We start from the raw sequence: 17,126 nt of genomic DNA, 5'->3' as shown, positions 1-17,126 counted from the left end.
TAGGGGTTAAAAAAATTTAATCGAGTGTCTGCGATGTGGGGGGACCTCGGTTTAGGGGTACATAGGTAGTTTATGGGTGTTAGTGTACTTTAGAGTACAGTAGTTAAGAGCTTTATGAACCGGCGTTAGCCCAGAAAGCTCTTAACTACTGACTTTTTTCCTACGGCTGGAGTTTTGTCGTTAGAGTTCTAACGCTCACTTCAGCCACGACTCTAAATACCGGAGTTAGAAAAATCCCATTGAAAATATAGGATACGCAATTTACGGAAGGGGATCTGCGGTATGGAAAAGTCACGGCTGAAAAGTGAGCGTTAGACCCTTTTTTGAGTGACTCCAAATACCAGAGTTAGCCTAAAACCAGCGTTAGGAGCCTCTAACGCTGGTTTTCACGGCTAACGCCAAACTCCAAATCTAGGCCTAAGAGAATTAATGAGGAGAACTATATGAAATACGACTAAAAGGATCCAATTTAACCCCTTTTTTTGGAGAACATGTTATCCAAGGAGAATGGGAACAGAGTAGGAGAACTTTAGTGTCGAACTTGCCCAATTTTAGGGCGCATTTTTGAATGATAAGATAAATAGGGGCATTATTTCTCATGAGAACTTTTAGGAGAAAATACAGAACAATATAAATGATATTTCGAGCCCAAAAAAGATAAGGCTTTAGGCAAATACTTTACGATGGAGTTAGTTTAAGACAGACCAAATCTTCTGTATTCTGTTTACCCAATGGAAGTAAAAATGCTACAGGGCTATGGAATCCTGTGAAAATACAAGTAATGATAATATTTAAACATGCATGTAATATGGAATTTTCAGCTTCTGTCTAATGTTCTTACTTTGCTTGAATGTGATCTTAGCAAACTGCCCAGAAGACTTCCTCTTTTCCAAAGTAATTTTGCAAGTAGATCACCATGAATTTCACTTGAACCCATCAGCCCATAGACAACCCAGCGTCCATCCATATTCAGACAATGAAGGTTCTTTTCCCAATGCGAGGCTCCAATACAGTCTAATATAATATCTACACCAACATCTGGAACAGAGCAGAAACAAAAAGATTGGCAATGTTACCTTCTGTAATATCACATTATTTTTAAACACAATAACCAATGAAAACTATGTTAAAGAAACATGAAACCCTGGATTGCAGTCAAGGAGTAAAGCAACTCTTTGATAAAATCTATAGAAATTCAAAGGCAAAAAATGTCAATGCCCAGTTTACATTACGGCTATATTTAGCCACCAATCAGCAAGCGATACCCAGGTGCTGAACCAAAAATGGGCTGGCTCCTAAGCTTAGATTTTTGCTTTTCAAATAAAGATAGCAAACGAAAAACTAAGAAAATTTGATAATAGGAGTAAATTAGAAAGTTGCTTAAAATTGCATGCTCTATCTAAATCAAGAAAAAAAAACATAATTTATGCTTACCTGATAAATTCCTTTCTTCTGTTGTGTGATCAGTCCACGGGTCATCATTACTTCTGGGATATAACTCCTCCCCAACAGGAAATGCAAGAGGATTCACCCAGCAGAGCTGCACATAGCCCCTCCCCTCTACGTCACCCCCAGTCATTCGACCAAGAATCAACGAGAAAGGAGAAACCAAGGGTGAAGTGGTGACTGGAGTATAATTTAAAAGATATTTACCTGCCTTAAAAAACAGGGCGGGCCGTGGACTGATCACACAACAGAAGAAAGGAATTTATCAGGTAAGCATAAATTATGTTTTCTTCTGTTATGTGTGATCAGTCCACGGGTCATCATTACTTCTGGGATACCAATACCAAAGCAAAAGTACACGGATGACGGGAGGGATAGGCAGGTTCATTATACAGAAGGAACCACTGCCTGAAGAACCTTTCTCCCAAAAATAGCCTCCGAAGAAGCAAAAGTGTCAAATTTGTAAAATTTGGAAAAAGTATGAAGCGAAGACCAAGTTGCAGCCTTGCAAATCTGTTCAACAGAGGCCTCATTCTTAAAGGCCCAAGTGGAAGCCACAGCTCTAGTAGAATGAGCTGTAATTCTTTCAGGAGGCTGCTGTCCAGCAGTCTCATAGGCTAAACGAATTATGCTACGAAGCCAGAAGGAGAGAGAGGTAGCCGAAGCCTTATGACCTCTCCTCTGACCAGAGTACACGATAAACAGGGAAGACGTTTGTCGAAAATCCTTAGTTGCCTGCAAGTAGAACTTGAGGGCACGAACTACATCCAGATTGTGTAGAAGACGTTCCTTCTTTGAAGAAGGATTCGGGCACAGGGAAGGCACCACGATCTCTTGATTGATGTTCCTGTTAGTGACTACCTTAGGTAAGAACCCAGGTTTTGTACGCAGAACTACCTTATCTGAATGAAAAATCAAATAAGGAGAATCACAATGTAAAGCTGATAACTCAGAGACTCTCCGAGCCGAAGAAATAGCCATTAAAAATAACACTTTCCAAGATAACAACTTTATATCAATGGAATGAAGGGGTTCAAACGGAACTCCTTGTAGAACGTTAAGAACAAGGTTTAAACTCCATGGCGGAGCAACAGTTTTAAACACAGGCTTGATCCTAGCTAAAGCCTGACAAAAGGCCTGGACGTCTGGATTTTCTGACAGACGCCTGTGTAACAAGATGGACAGAGCTGAGATCTGTCCCTTTAATGAGCTAGCCGATAAACCCTTTTCTAAACCTTCTTGTAGAAAGGACAATATCCTAGGAATCCTAACCTTACTCCAGGAGTAACCTTTGGATTCGCACCAGTATAGGTATTTACGCCATATCTTGTGGTAAATCCTTCTGGTAACAGGCTTCCTAGCCTGTATCAGGGTATCAATAACCGACTCAGAAAGACCACGTTTTGATAAAATCAAGCGTTCAATTTCCAAGCAGTCAGCTTCAGAGAAGTTAGATTTTGATGTTTGAATGGACCCTGTATCAGAAGGTCCTGTCTTAGAGGTAGAGACCAAGGCGGACAGGATGACATGTCCACTAGATCTGCATACCAAGTCCTGCGTGGCCATGCAGGCGCTATTAGAATCACTGATGCTCTCTCCTGTTTGATTTTGGCAATCAATCGAGGAAGCAGCGGGAAGGGTGGAAACACATAAGCCATCCCGAAGTTCCAAGGTGCTGTCAAAGCATCTATCAGAACCGCTCCCGGATCCCTGGATCTGGACCCGTAGCGAGGAAGTTTGGCGTTCTGGCGAGACGCCATGAGATCTATCTCTGGTTTGCCCCAACGTCGAAGTATTTGGGCAAAGACCTCCGGATGAAGTTCCCACTCCCCCGGATGAAAAGTCTGGCGACTCAAGAAATCCGCCTCCCAGTTCTCCACTCCCGGGATGTGGATTGCTGACAGGTGGCAAGAGTGAGACTCTGCCCAGCGAATTATCTTTGATACTTCCATCATTGCTAGGGAGCTTCTTGTCCCTCCTTGATGGTTGATGTAAGCTACAGTCGTGATGTTGTCCGACTGAAACCTGATGAACCCCCGAGTTTTTAACTGGGGCCAAGCCAGAAGGGCATTGAGAACTGCTCTCAATTCCAGGATGTTTATTGGCAGGAGACTTTCCTCCTGATTCCATTGTCCCTGAGCCTTCAGAGAATTCCAGACAGCGCCCCAACCTAGTAGGCTGGCGTCTGTTGTTACAATTGTCCAGTCCGGCCTGCTGAATGGCATCCCCCTGGACAGATGTGGCCGAGAAAGCCACCATAGAAGAGAGTTTCTGGTCTCTTGATCCAGATTCAGAGTAGGGGACAAGTCTGAGTAATCCCCATTCCACTGACTCAGCATGCACAATTGCAGCGGTCTGAGATGTAGACGTGCAAAGGGTACTATGTCCATTGCTGCTACCATTAAGCCGATCACCTCCATGCATTGAGCTACTGACGGGAGTTGAATGGAATGAAGGACACGGCATGCATTTAGAAGCTTTGTTAATCTGTCTTCTGTCAGATAAATCTTCATTTCTACAGAATCTATAAGAGTCCCCAAGAATGGAACTCTTGTGAGAGGAAAGAGAGAACTTTTCTTTTCGTTCACTTTCCATCCATGCGACCTTAGAAATGCCAGAACTAACTCTGTATGAGACTTGGCAGTTTGAAAGCTTGAAGCTTGTATCAGAATGTCGTCTAGGTACGGAGCTACCGAAATTCCTCGCGGTCTTAGTACCGCCAGAAGGGCACCCAGAACCTTTGTGAAGATTCTTGGAGCCGTAGCCAATCCGAATGGAAGAGCTACAAACTGGTAATGCCTGTCTAAGAAGGCAAACCTTAGATACCGGAAATGATCTTTGTGAATCGGTATGTGAAGGTAAGCATCCTTTAAATCCACTGTGGTCATGTACTGACCCTTTTGGATCATGGGTAAGATTGTCCGAATAGTTTCCATTTTGAACGATGGAACTCTTAGGAATTTGTTTAGGATCTTTAAATCCAAGATTGGCCTGAAAGTTCCCTCTTTTTTGGGAACCACAAACAGGTTTGAGTAAAACCCTTGTCCTTGTTCCGACCGCGGAACCGGATGGATCACTCCCATTAATAACAGATCTTGTACACAGCGTAGAAACGCTTCTTTCTTTATCTGGTTTGTTGACAACCTTGACAGATGAAATCTCCCTCTTGGGGGAGAGAATTTGAAGTCTAGAAGGTATCCCTGAGATATGATCTCTAGCGCCCAGGGATCCTGAACATCTCTTGCCCAAGCCTGGGCGAAGAGAGAGAGTCTGCCCCCCACTAGATCCGGTCCCGGATCGGGGGCCCTCGGTTCATGCTGTCTTTGGGGCAGCAGCAGGTTTCCTGGCCTGCTTGCCCTTGTTCCAGGACTGGTTAGGTTTCCAGCCTTGTCTGTAACGAGCAACAGCTCCTTCCTGTTTTGGTGCAGTGGAAGTTGGTGCTGCTCCTGCTTTGAAATTCCGAAAGGGACGAAAATTAGACTGTCTAGCCTTAGCTTTGGCTTTGTCTTGAGGCAGGGCGTGGCCCTTACCTCCTGTAATGTCAGCGATAATTTCTTTCAAACCGGGCCCAAATAAAGTTTGCCCCTTGAAAGGTATATTAAGTAATTTGGACTTAGAAGTTACATCAGCTGACCAGGATTTTAGCCACAGCGCCCTACGTGCCTGAATGGCGAATCCTGAGTTCTTAGCCGTAAGTTTGGTTAAATGTACTACGGCCTCCGAAATGAATGAATTAGCTAGTTTAAGGACTCTAAGCCTGTCCGTAATGTCGTCCAGCGTAGCTGAACTAAGGTTCTCTTTCAGAGACTCAATCCAAAATGCTGCCGCAGCCGTAATCGGCGCGATGCATGCAAGGGGTTGCAATATAAACCCTTGTTGAACAAACATTTTCTTAAGGTAACCCTCTAATTTTTTATCCATTGGATCTGAAAAAGCACAGCTATCCTCCACCGGGATAGTGGTACGCTTAGCTAAAGTAGAAACTGCTCCCTCCACCTTAGGGACCGTTTGCCATAAGTCCCGTGTGGTGGCGTCTATTGGAAACATCTTTCTAAATATTGGAGGGGGTGAGAACGGCACACCGGGCCTATCCCACTCCTTAGTAACAATTTCAGTTAGTCTCTTAGGTATAGGAAAAACGTCAGTACTCGCCGGTACCGCAAAGTATTTATCCAACCTACACAATTTCTCTGGTATTGCAACAGTGTTACAATCATTAAGAGCCGCTAAAACCTCCCCTAGTAATACACGGAGGTTCTCCAATTTAAATTTAAAATTTGAAATATCTGAATCCAATCTGTTTGGATCAGAACCGTCACCCACAGAATGAAGCTCTCCGTCCTCATGCTCTGCAAGCTGTGACGCAGTATCAGACATGGCCCTAGTATTATCAGCGCACTCTGTTCTCACCCCAGAGTGATCACGCTTGCCTCTTAGTTCTGGTAATTTAGCCAAAACTTCAGTCATAACAGTAGCCATATCTTGTAATGTTATCTGTAATGGCCGCCCAGATGTACTAGGCGCCACAATATCACGCACCTCCCGGGCGGGAGATGCAGGTACTGACACGTGAGGCGAGTTAGTCGGCATAACTCTCCCCTCGCTGTTTGGTGAAATTTGTTCAATTTGTACAGATTGGCTTTTATTTAAAGTAGCATCAATACAGTTAGTACATAAATTTCTATTGGGCTCCACCTTGGCATTGGAACAAATGACACAGGTATCTTCCTCTGAATCAGACATGTTTAACACACTAGCAATAAACTTGCAACTTGGTTATAATCTTATTTAACAAAAAACGTACTGTGCCTCAAAGAAGCACTAAACGATTAAATGACAGTTGAAATAATGAACTGAAAAAACAGTTATAGCATCAATCCTTAAAAACAACACAACTTTTAGCAAAGGTTTGTTCCCCTTAGTAAAGTAACAATAATTAAATTTGAAAAATAAAAATTACAGAGCAACGTTTTTAATCACAGTCAATATATAAGTCTCACAGCTCTGCTGAGAGAATCTACCTCCCTCCAAAGAAGTTTGAAGACCCCTGAGTTCTGTTAGAGATGAACCGGATCATGCAGGAAATACAAGAGTAACTGACTGGAAATTTTTGATGCGTAGCAAAGAGCGCCAAAAACGGCCCCTCCCCCTCACACACAGCAGTGAGAGAGAAACGAAACTGTCACAATTAAAACAAGCAACTGCCAAGTGGAAAAATAATGCCCAAACATTAATTCACTCAGTACCTCAGAAAATATAAACGATTCTACATTCCAGCAAAAACGTTTAACATAATAAATACCTATTCAAAGGTTTAATGTACTTTTAACAGAGTAATTCCAGTGAAATACCATCCCCAGAATACTGAAGTGTAGAGTATACATACATTCATTATAACGGTATGGCAGGATTTTCTCATCGATTCCATTCAGAAAATAAAAACTGCTACATACCTCAATGCAGATTCATCTGCCCGCTGTCCCCTGATCTGAAGCTTTTACCTCCCTCAGATGGCCGAGAAACAGCAATATGATCTTAACTACTCCGGTTAAAATCATAGTAAAAACTCTGGTAGATTCTTCTTCAAACTCTGCCAGAGAGGCAATAACACGCTCCGGTGCTATTGTAAAATAACAAACTTTTGATTGAAGTTATAAAAACTAAGTATAATCACCATAGTCCTCTCACACATCCTATCTAGTCGTTGGGTGCAAGAGAATGACTGGGGGTGACGTAGAGGGGAGGGGCTATGTGCAGCTCTGCTGGGTGAATCCTCTTGCATTTCCTGTTGGGGAGGAGTTATATCCCAGAAGTAATGATGACCCGTGGACTGATCACACATAACAGAAGAAATTGGGTTTAGTATCCCCTTAACCAGCACTAACATTTAATGAGTGATAAGTATATGCATTGTTTGGTATAATTGGCTTAATCTTAATGAAGAAATGCTTGATAGCAACAGAAGTTTTCATTTGGCGCTAAACAAAATATGAATTACATTTTTGTGACTAGTTAAAATCAGCAAATTGTGCATGAAACTGTTTCCCTGGATTGTATTATTTTTAATGATATTGAGGGTATATGTGTTGTGATCTTGTGATTAATATTATGTACCCTTGTGATTGTATCACTTTTGTGTGGTCACTTAAGGTGTCATCATTTAAAACCTTTTTTTATTATTATTATTTCTTTTTATTGAGAAAGTATAGCAATAGTAACACATAGAAAGACAAACAAGGCAGTTTTTTTCTTTTTGTAGGAGCAACAAACAATGAAGACAATGATCTCAGTACCTTTGCAAATAATTTCTTAAAGGGACATTAAACACTTTGAGATGGTAATATAAAATGATAAATCGTATATATAAAGAAAAACTTCTACAATATACTTTCATAATTTATTTTGTCCCCTTTTCCTATAATTCCATTCTGAAATTGTAAGCTTTTCAGTTCCTGTTAGAAGTGGAGGTTCAGAACACTGTTATATTCTTCACTGCCATTGGCTATACACTCTAGTGACCTATTTATAACTGCCTCTAATTGGCCACAGTAGAGAAGTTAACCTAAGTTACAACATGGCAGCTCCCATTGTTTTATAGATACTAAAACTTTACACTTATTTTTTTATATATTTAAACAGCTAATGAAACTTTAAAAAATACATCTTTATGTTATTCTCAGACTAATCTTTTATTTAAATGCATCATTCTATCTATTTATTTAGGGCTAGATTACAAGTGGAGCGCTAATTTATTGTGTGCACAAATTTGCCTGTTTGCGGGCGGGCGCGCGATAAATAACCAGCCATCACAAGTAGCTAGTTATTGCTACTGTGAGCTCGCAGTAGCAATTAGCGCTTATAAAATTGACTAGAGATCAAATCTCTGGTTAATTTTATAAATGTGCCTCAAATGCCCCTAAAATACAGTGTATTGTAGCATTTTTATTTTTTAATAAAATAACTGCACTAGACAGTATTTTGGGGTAAAGTTGACGGGAGTGGAGTGTTAGGAAAAAACGGCATTGAAAAGTGCCTTTACATTGCGGTCTATAGGAACTGTGTGTTCCTAGTAAATATATACTGTATCAGGGCTCAAAATTTCAAGTCCTAAGCTACTAGCCAGGGAAAAATCTAATCCCGCCCACACCACACTCACTACCCCACCCCCTCTTTGCATATATTTAGCCATTGTGAAACACTTTATTGTGTAGTATTTTTTAATATTTGTTATTTTAAACCATAACAAATTAAGTCCTTTTAATACAATTATTCAACATATATACATTTGCTGTCCATCTTACAGTATATAGACAGCATTTATCTCCCTCTCACATGATGCAGAGTTGTGTAAACCAGGGCAGGTTCAATCTAAGACAGCAGGTACATGAAACAAATCTGTTTCGTGTACTATTTTTTTTTTTTGCATGGGTAGTAACCAGAATAACTAACCATGGGTGGCATTTAGCTTGATAAAGGGGACAATCATTTTAAATAGATTAATTTTGCCTGCAGAAACTGACACCTATATATATATATATATATATACTGTATATATATATATATATATATATATATATATATATATATATATATACTTATATATTTAATATTGCTGCCATCGCTGGACTACTTACCCCTTCGCTCTGTGCTTTCTCTGTTGCTGTCAACTTGTAATACCAGCTCACATTAGTGTGTGTTATTATTACAAAGGGAGCGCAACTATCACTTTAGCAAAAGTGATATTTTGTGCTCCACTTGTAATATGGCAATTAGTATTTAATGTCCCTTTAATGTAACACACATAAACCTATTTTCCCATAATTATCTATAACATAATCTTCTTACCTAAGAACATTTAACCTTTAATTGTCATTAATACAAGTAATATGGTATATAGTATGGTTCATTATAGAGACATGAAACACAATTATTATTTTTTTTCATGATTCAGACAGAGCATACAATTTAATTTTTTTTAAAAAATCCACTTTACTTCTGTTATCAAACTTGCTTAGTTCTCGTGTTATTCTTTTTTGAAAATATCTAGGTAGCAAAAAGTTTTCACTTCTAGTTCTCTTATTCAAGTACAACATTCTTGTACAGATGCTGCCATATAGAGCTGCAGCAACCTACACGCTCATGAGTGTACCTTCCTGTTTTTCAACAAAGGATACCAAGAAAACAAAGAAAGTTTAATAATATAACTAAATTGGAAAGTTGCCTAAAATTCTATGCACTAGCTAAATCACAAAAAGAAAAAAAATGGGGTTCTATGTCTCTTTAGAAACCTTTTTTAGAATACATATACAATTTAATATTGTCATATTTTATTGTTTATATTTAATAAACTATTTAAATTACACCTTTGTCCGACTCCTATATTTAGACAATTATGGTTTTACATGTTTCTTCAGTGCCATTGTTAGTAACAGTTTTATTTTAGATCTTGGCTCTGTCATAAGGTCCCTTTCTAATCCTAATGACAAATATGTGCACAAACACAAAAACCTACAATAAGAATACAACTTATTTGTTAGAAGGTAAATAAAAATGGCACTCCCAGCACTTATCAAAATACAGTATTGCACCAAAGACTGAGTCATGAGGCTTGTTACTCCCATAAGAAGCCAAAGCAAACAGCAAGGAAGCTTGCACAGCCACACGAATAAAGCCCATCGGGAATATTATAGCTGCTATTTCTGAGAAGGGCATAAAGACAATGTTATTTTATTAACAGAACATCAGGACAGTACACAGTAAATAATATACAACAAGCCAGAACACAGTCAAGTATCAAACAGGGATTGTTTTATATCTAGCAGACACATATTTTGTTATGGTTAAAAGGACAGTAATTTAAAAATTAAACTTAAATGGAGATAGAGCATGACATTTTTAACATCTTTCCAATTTACTTCTATAATCAATTTTGCTTAGTTCTCTTGGTATCATTTATTATTAGTATAACTTATTTGTATAGAGCCGCAAAATTCCGTAGTGCTGAAATTTGCTAAAGAGTAATTAAAAGTAAGCTCAAGAGTGTGCACGTGTCTTTAGTCATCTGGTAGCAGTATTTACAATAGTGTTCATAGCAATGTTTTACATTGTTGAAAATACTGCTGCTATATACTGCTAAAGACTTGTGCATGCTTCAAATTTCCCATCAGCCTACCTATGTTTACTCTTCAATAAAGGATACAAAAAGAACTAAGCAAAACTGATAACAAAAGTAAATTGGAAAGTTGTTTAAAATTGCATGCTCTATGTGAATCATGAAAGTTTAATTTTGACTTTACTGTCCTTTAAAATCATGTGTTATGTTCAACTTAAAGGGACATTCAGATACAAAAATAAAATATTCTAATTTTTTTAGAGCATGTAATCTATGTACCTGTAAGTCCACTTTTAAAATTATGGCCTGGATTATACATTTAAAGGACCAGTCAACACAGTAGATTTGCATAATCAACAAATACAAGATAACAAAACAATGCAATAGCACTTAGTCTGAACTTCAAATGAGTAGTAGATTTTTTTTTCCTGACAATTTTAAGTTATGTCTATTTCCACTCCCCCTGTACCGTGTGACAGCCATCAGCCAATCAAAAATGCATACACGTACCATGTGACTTCCATCAGCCAATCATGAATGGATACACGTTTTATTCTATGAATTCTTGCACATGCTCAGTAGGAGCTGGTGACTCAAAAAGTTTAAATATAAAAAGACTGTGCACATTTTGTTTATGGAAGTAAATTGGAAAGTTGTTTAAAATTGCATGCTCTATCTGAATCATGAAAGTTTAATTTTAACTTGAGTGTCCCTTTAAGAAAACACAGGGCAAGTATCTCCAAGAAGCTCAAATTTTGCTTCTTCTAAATTTCAATGCGTTATAAACCAAACTTAATTTACCTGTCATGAAGCAGTGATCCTAATATGCTAGATTATGTTTTTACCACATCATATAGAACCTCCATCTGTTAATGTTACCTCATGAAAGAGCTGAAACGGATGTATGTATGTAACTATATTCTGTTACTATTTTAATGACTGCTTGCAGAATTTTTTTTTTTAAAAAGCAATAAAGAATGTTACTATACAACTCCAAATAATAAAAAAAAACAACTACAAAATATACAAACTAATGTCTACAATATTTCAGTTATAAGCTTCACTACATGATGGCAGAAATAACAAAATGTGTACATCATTACTGCCAGGTTGTAAATTTCATGACTGTAACTAAGAAACTCACTATTTGTGAAGTCAAGGCACTTTGTACCAAAGTCTTCCTCTTTGTAATTGAATCCGGCTGCAGCTCCAAGCTTCTGTGTTATTTGCAATTTCTCTGCGGACCCTGCTGTTACAATAGGAATTGCACCGGCCAGTTTGCAGAGCTGGATGGCTGCTGTACCAACACCGCTTGCCCCAGCATGTATCAAGACTGTCTCTCCCTTCTGAACTTTGCCTATAAAAAAATTGAAAGCAACTGGTAAGAATATAATTTATTTACACAAAGCGTAATACTGCTATATTCTATTTAACCCCATCACTGCTGAGCCATATATAAACACATAAATGGATTGCACTCTCCAACCAGACTGGGTACACATCCTATGACCCTGCAAAACTCACAGCCCTGGATTCACACATCACCCTAAGACAGCTACACAGCTTTCAGGGACTCAGGCAGGTAACCCAGACAAGCCTGTGTGCAAAGCCTATAGGAAGAATTACAAAACAAAACATATTGACTTTGCACCCAGGCTTGTCTGGGGTTAAAGGGACAGTCTACACCAAAACGTTTCTTATTTAAAAAGATACATAATTCCTTTATTACCCATTCTCCGGTTTTGCATAACCAACACAGTTATATTAATATGTGTTTTACCTCTGTGATTGCCTTGTATCTAAGCCTCTGCAGATAGCCTCCTTATCTAAGTGCTTTTGACAGACATGCAGTGTAGTCAATCAGTGAAGACTCCTAAATAACTCCACGGGAGTGAGCACAATGTTATCTATAGGACACACATGAACTAACACTGTCTAACTGTGAAAAACTTTCAAAATGCTCTGAGCTAGGAGGCGGTTTTCAACGGTTTAGAAATCAGTTTGAGCCTAGCTAGGTTTAGCTTTTCAAAAATACCACCAAGGGAACAAAGCAAATTTGATGATAAAAGTAATTTGGAAAGTTGTTTAAAATTGCATGCCCTGTCTGAATCATGAAAGTTTAATTTTGACTTTACTGTCCCTGAAAGCTGTGCAGCTGTCTGTGAGTGGGGGTGATCACTCAGGGGCTGTGAGTTTTGCTGAGTTATTTGGACAAATGCTGTAACTAGCTCTTCTATTTTGCTTTTAATCTAGCTGTGTGCCTGCAAGAGAGTGCCAGACTTTCCATATGTGTGTGTGTATATATATATATATATATATATATTTATATATATATATATATATATATATATATATATATATATATATATATATATATATATATATATATATATATATATATATATATATATATATATATATATACTGTATATATATAAATTAAATGCATATAAGGTTTGGGAATAAAATATTTAGTCATATAATATTAGATATATTTCAAAATTATACAAACTTACCCCCTTCTCTGTGCTAGTTTTTATGCCGTGTCTTATGGCTTGAGAATGAGGCTCCCATTGGTGCCTAAGGAAGGGTGCTCTCATGGGCGCAATGCTTCCGTGCAATGCGAACGCGAGGTCGTGTTCGCATTGCACCTCACTTGTAATTACTCAGTTGAGTGCAAATATCGCTTTAGCGTAAGCAATATTTAGCACTCAATTTGTAATCTGGCCCTAAATAGGAAAACAATTATAGTACACTGTCCCATTAAAATTACTTTTTACAACATTACAGGGAAGCACTGACACTACAGTACTAAAATGCATTTCAGAAAGTTTAATGTAACCTATATATTATGCATTTCTAAAACTTAGAAAGATGTAGCTATCTACTTAGCACAATTTGTGACTATGACTGTCCCCAGGGGCGGAACTACCAGTGATGCAGCGGAGGCGACCAGGCCCCCAGGAGGTCCCCCATCAGGGGGGCCCCAGCTTCATTACAACAATATTTTTTTTCAACTCCCCCCCCCCAGAATTTTTTGCGCCCCCCCCCCCCCGCTCACTCGCCCACCCCTCCTTCATCTGCCTTTGCCTGTCGTCTATGCCTAACAGGTTTAAATAATAGCATTGCGACGCTCTGATTTTAAACTGTCATTTCCTGCTGAGCGGGAAAGAAGGAGCTTCCTGTGTAACGCAGTTCACTTGCCTAGTGGTGAGTACTGTCAGTCTGCAGGGATGGATCATAGCATTATGGACAGGAAACCTCCCGTGCATGTGTAGAGGGAGGAGAGCAGGTACCGACCGTGCTCACTCAGTGCATTACTAGTCAGTACTGTCAGTGTCACCATGGCTAGCAAAGCTAACGCCAGGCACAGGAGACATGCAGAGCTGCAGTCTGCAGATTAAGGTATGTACTCAATTTGTTTATGGTATCACTGCTGACTTCAGAAACTGACACTTAACCACAATCCATATACCTATATAGTCAGGGGGATCACTCTCTCTCTCTCCCTCCATACCTCCCCTGTGTCTCCCTCCCTCCCCTGTGTCTCTCTCCCTCCCTCCCTCCCTCCCTCCATCCCTCGTGTCTCTCTCTTTCCCTCCCTTCCCTGTGTCTCTCTCCCTACCTCGTGTCTCTCTCTTTCCCTCTCTTCCCTGTGTCTCCCTCCCTTCCCTGAGTCTCTCTCCCTCCCTCCTCTGTGTCTCCCTCCTCTGTGTCTTCCTCCCTCCCGTGTGTCTCTCTACCTCCCTCCCCTGTGTCTCTCTCCCTCCCTCCCCTGTGTCTCTCTCCCTCCCTCACCTGTGTCTCTCTCCCTCCCTCACCTGTGTCTCCCTCCCTGCCTCCCCTGTGTTTCTCTCTCTCCCTTCCCTGTGTTTCCCTCCCCCCTTCCCTGTGTCTCCCTCCCCTGTGTGTCTCTCCCTCCCTCCCCCTCCCTCTCTCCCCTTGTCTCTCTCCCTCCCTCATCTGTGTCTCCCTCCCTCCCTCACCTTTGTCTCTCTCCCTCCCTCCCTTCTTCTCTCCCCTGTGTGTATCTCTCATATCTCTCTCCCATATCTCTCTCCCCTGTGTCTCTCTCCCTCCCTCCCTCCCTCCCCTGTGTCTCTCTCCCTCCCCTGTGTCTCTCTCCCTCCCCTGTGTGTCTCTCCCTCCCCTGTGTCTCTTTCTCTCCCTTTCCATGTGTCTCCCTCTCTCCCTCCCTCCCCTGTGTCTCTCTCCCTCCCCTGTGTGTCTCTCCCTCCCCCCCTGTGTGTCTCTCCCTCCCCCTGTGTGTCTCTCCCTCCCACGTGTCTCTCTCTCTCCCTTTCCCTGTGTCTCCCTCTCTCCCTCCCTCCCCTGTGTCTCTCTCCCTCCCTCCCTTCTTCTCTCCCCTGTGTCTCTCTCTCATATATCTCTCCCCTGTCTCTCTCCCATATCTCTCTCCCCTGTGTGTCTCTCCCTTTCTCCCTCCCCTGTGTCTCTCTCCCTCCCCTGTGTCTCTCTCCCTCCCCTGTGTGTCTCTCCCTCCCCCCCTGTGTGTCTCTCCCTCCCACTCTCCCTCCCTCTCTCCCCTGTGTCTCTCTCTCTCCCTTTCCCTGTGTCTCCCTCTCTCCCTCCCTCCCCTGTGTCTCTCTCCCACCCCTGTGTGTCTCTCCCCCCCCCTGTGTGTCTCTCCCTCCCCCCTGTGTGTCTCTCCCTCCCCCCCCTGTGTCTCTCCCTCCCCCTCTCCCTCTCCCTCCCTCTCTCCCCTGTGTCTCTCTCTCTCCCTTTCCCTGTGTCTCCCTCCCTCCCCTGTGTGTCTCTCACCCCCCGTGTCTCTCTCCCTCCCTCTCTCCCCTGTGTCTCTCTCTCTCCCTCACCTGTGTCTCTCCCTCCCCCTCTCCCTCCCTCCCCCTCTCCCTTTCCCCCTCTCCCGCCCCCTCCCTCCCTCTCTGCCTCCCCTGTGTGTCTCTCCCTCCCATGTGTCTCTCCCTCCCATGTGTCTCTCCCTCCCTCCCCCTCTCCCCTGTGTCTCTCTCCCCCCTTTGTCTCTCTCATATCTTTCCGCCCTGTGTCTCTCTCTCCCTCCCTCCCCTGTGTCTTTCTCCCTCCCTCCTTCTCTCCCCTGTGTCTCTCTCTCATATATCTCTCCCCTGTCTCTCTCCCATATCTCTCTCCCCTGTGTCTCTCTCCCTCCCTTCCTACCCTGTGTCTCTCTCCCCCCTGTGTGTCTCTCCCTGCCCCCTTGTGTGTCTCTCCATCCCCCTCTCCCTTCCTACCTCTCTCCCCTGTGTGTCTCTCTCTCTCCCTTTCCCTGTGTCTCCCTCTCTCCCTCCCTCCCCTGTGTGTCTCTCCCTCCCTCCCCCATGTCTCTCTCCCTCCCTCTCTCCCCTGTGTCTCTCTCTCCCTCACCTGTGTCTCTCTCCCTCCCTCCCCTGTGTGTCTCTCCCTCCCCCTCTCCCTTTCCCCCTCTCCCTTCCCCTCCCTCCTTCCCTGCCTCCCCTGTGTGTCTCTCCCTCCCATGTGTCTCTCCCTTCCTCCCCCACTCCTTCCCTCTCTCCCCTGTGTCTCTCTCCCTCCTTGTCTCCCTTTGTCTCTCTCCCACATCTCTCCGCCCTGTGTCTCTCTCTCCCTCCCTCCCTCCCTCCCCTGTGTCTCTCTCCCTCCCCTGTGTGTCTCTCCCTCCCGTGTCTCTCTCCCTCCCTCCCCTGTGTCTCTCTCTCTCCCTCTGTCCCTCGTGTCTCTCTCTCCCTCCATCCCTCCCTCCCCTGTGTCACCCTCCCTCCCCTGTGTCTCCCTCCCTCCCCTGTGTCTCTCCCTTCCTCCCCTGTGTCTCTCCCTCCCTCCCCTGAGTCTCCCTCCCTCCCCTCCCGTGTCTCCCTCCCCTCCCGTGTCTCCCTCCCCTCCCGTGTCTCTCTCCCTCCCCTGTGTCTCTCTCCCTCCCCTGTGTCTCTCTCCCTCCCCTGTGTCTCTACCTCACCCCCTTCCCTGTCTCACTCCCTCCCCCCTCCCCTGTTTCTCTCTCCCACCCCCCTCCCCTGTGTCTCTCAACCTCCCCTGTGTCTCTCTCCCTCCCCTGTGTCTCCCTCCTCCTGTGTCTCCCTCCCCCTGTGTCTTTCTCTCTCCCTTCCTCCTGCCCCCATGTCTCTCTCCCTCCCGTCCCCCTGTGTCTCTCTCCCTCCCTTCCTGCATCTCCCTCCCCCCTCCCCTATGTCTTCCTCCCCCCTCCCCTGTGTCTCTCTCTCCCTCCCCTGTGTCTCTCCCTCCCCTGTGTCTCTCCCTCCCCTGTGTCTCTCTCCCTCTCGGCCTCCCCTGTGTCTCTCTCCCTCCCTCCCCTGTGTCTCTCTCTCTCCCTCCCTCCCATGTGTCTTTCTCTCTCCCTCCATCCCTACCCTGTGTCTCTCTCTCCATCCCTCCCGTGTCTCCCTCCCTTTCCTGTGTCTCTCTCCCTCCCTTCCTCCCCTATGTCTCTCTCCCTCCCTCCCCTGTATCTCTCTACCTCCCTCCCCTGTGTCTCTCTCCCTCCCATGTGTCTCTCTCCCTCCCTCTGTCTCTCTCCCTACCCTGTGTTTCTCTCCCTCCTCTGTATCTCCCTCCCTCCCTTGTGTCTCCC

General features: G+C 43.1%; 1 protein-coding gene across 5 annotated transcripts in view; it reads right to left on the bottom strand.

Moving 5' to 3' along the window:
* TP53I3 (tumor protein p53 inducible protein 3) overlaps positions 1–17,126 on the bottom strand; it is a 151,819-nt gene that overhangs the window by 16,922 nt on the left and 117,771 nt on the right. For all 5 annotated transcript variants that reach the window (XM_053709627.1, XM_053709628.1, XM_053709630.1 and 2 more), the window contains exons 4-5: positions 11,703–11,915; positions 842–1,038 (exon numbers count right to left, since the gene is read on the bottom strand). In XM_053709627.1, the coding sequence (XP_053565602.1) occupies positions 842–1,038; positions 11,703–11,915 (410 nt within the window). The remainder of the gene's footprint in view (positions 1–841; positions 1,039–11,702; positions 11,916–17,126) is intronic.

Source organism: Bombina bombina, chromosome 4 (assembly GCF_027579735.1).
Source record: "Bombina bombina isolate aBomBom1 chromosome 4, aBomBom1.pri, whole genome shotgun sequence".
Lineage (NCBI taxonomy): Eukaryota > Metazoa > Chordata > Amphibia > Anura > Bombinatoridae > Bombina > Bombina bombina.
The sequence above is the reverse complement of the archived record's forward strand: the minus strand, read 5'-3'. Positions and strand labels throughout refer to the sequence as shown.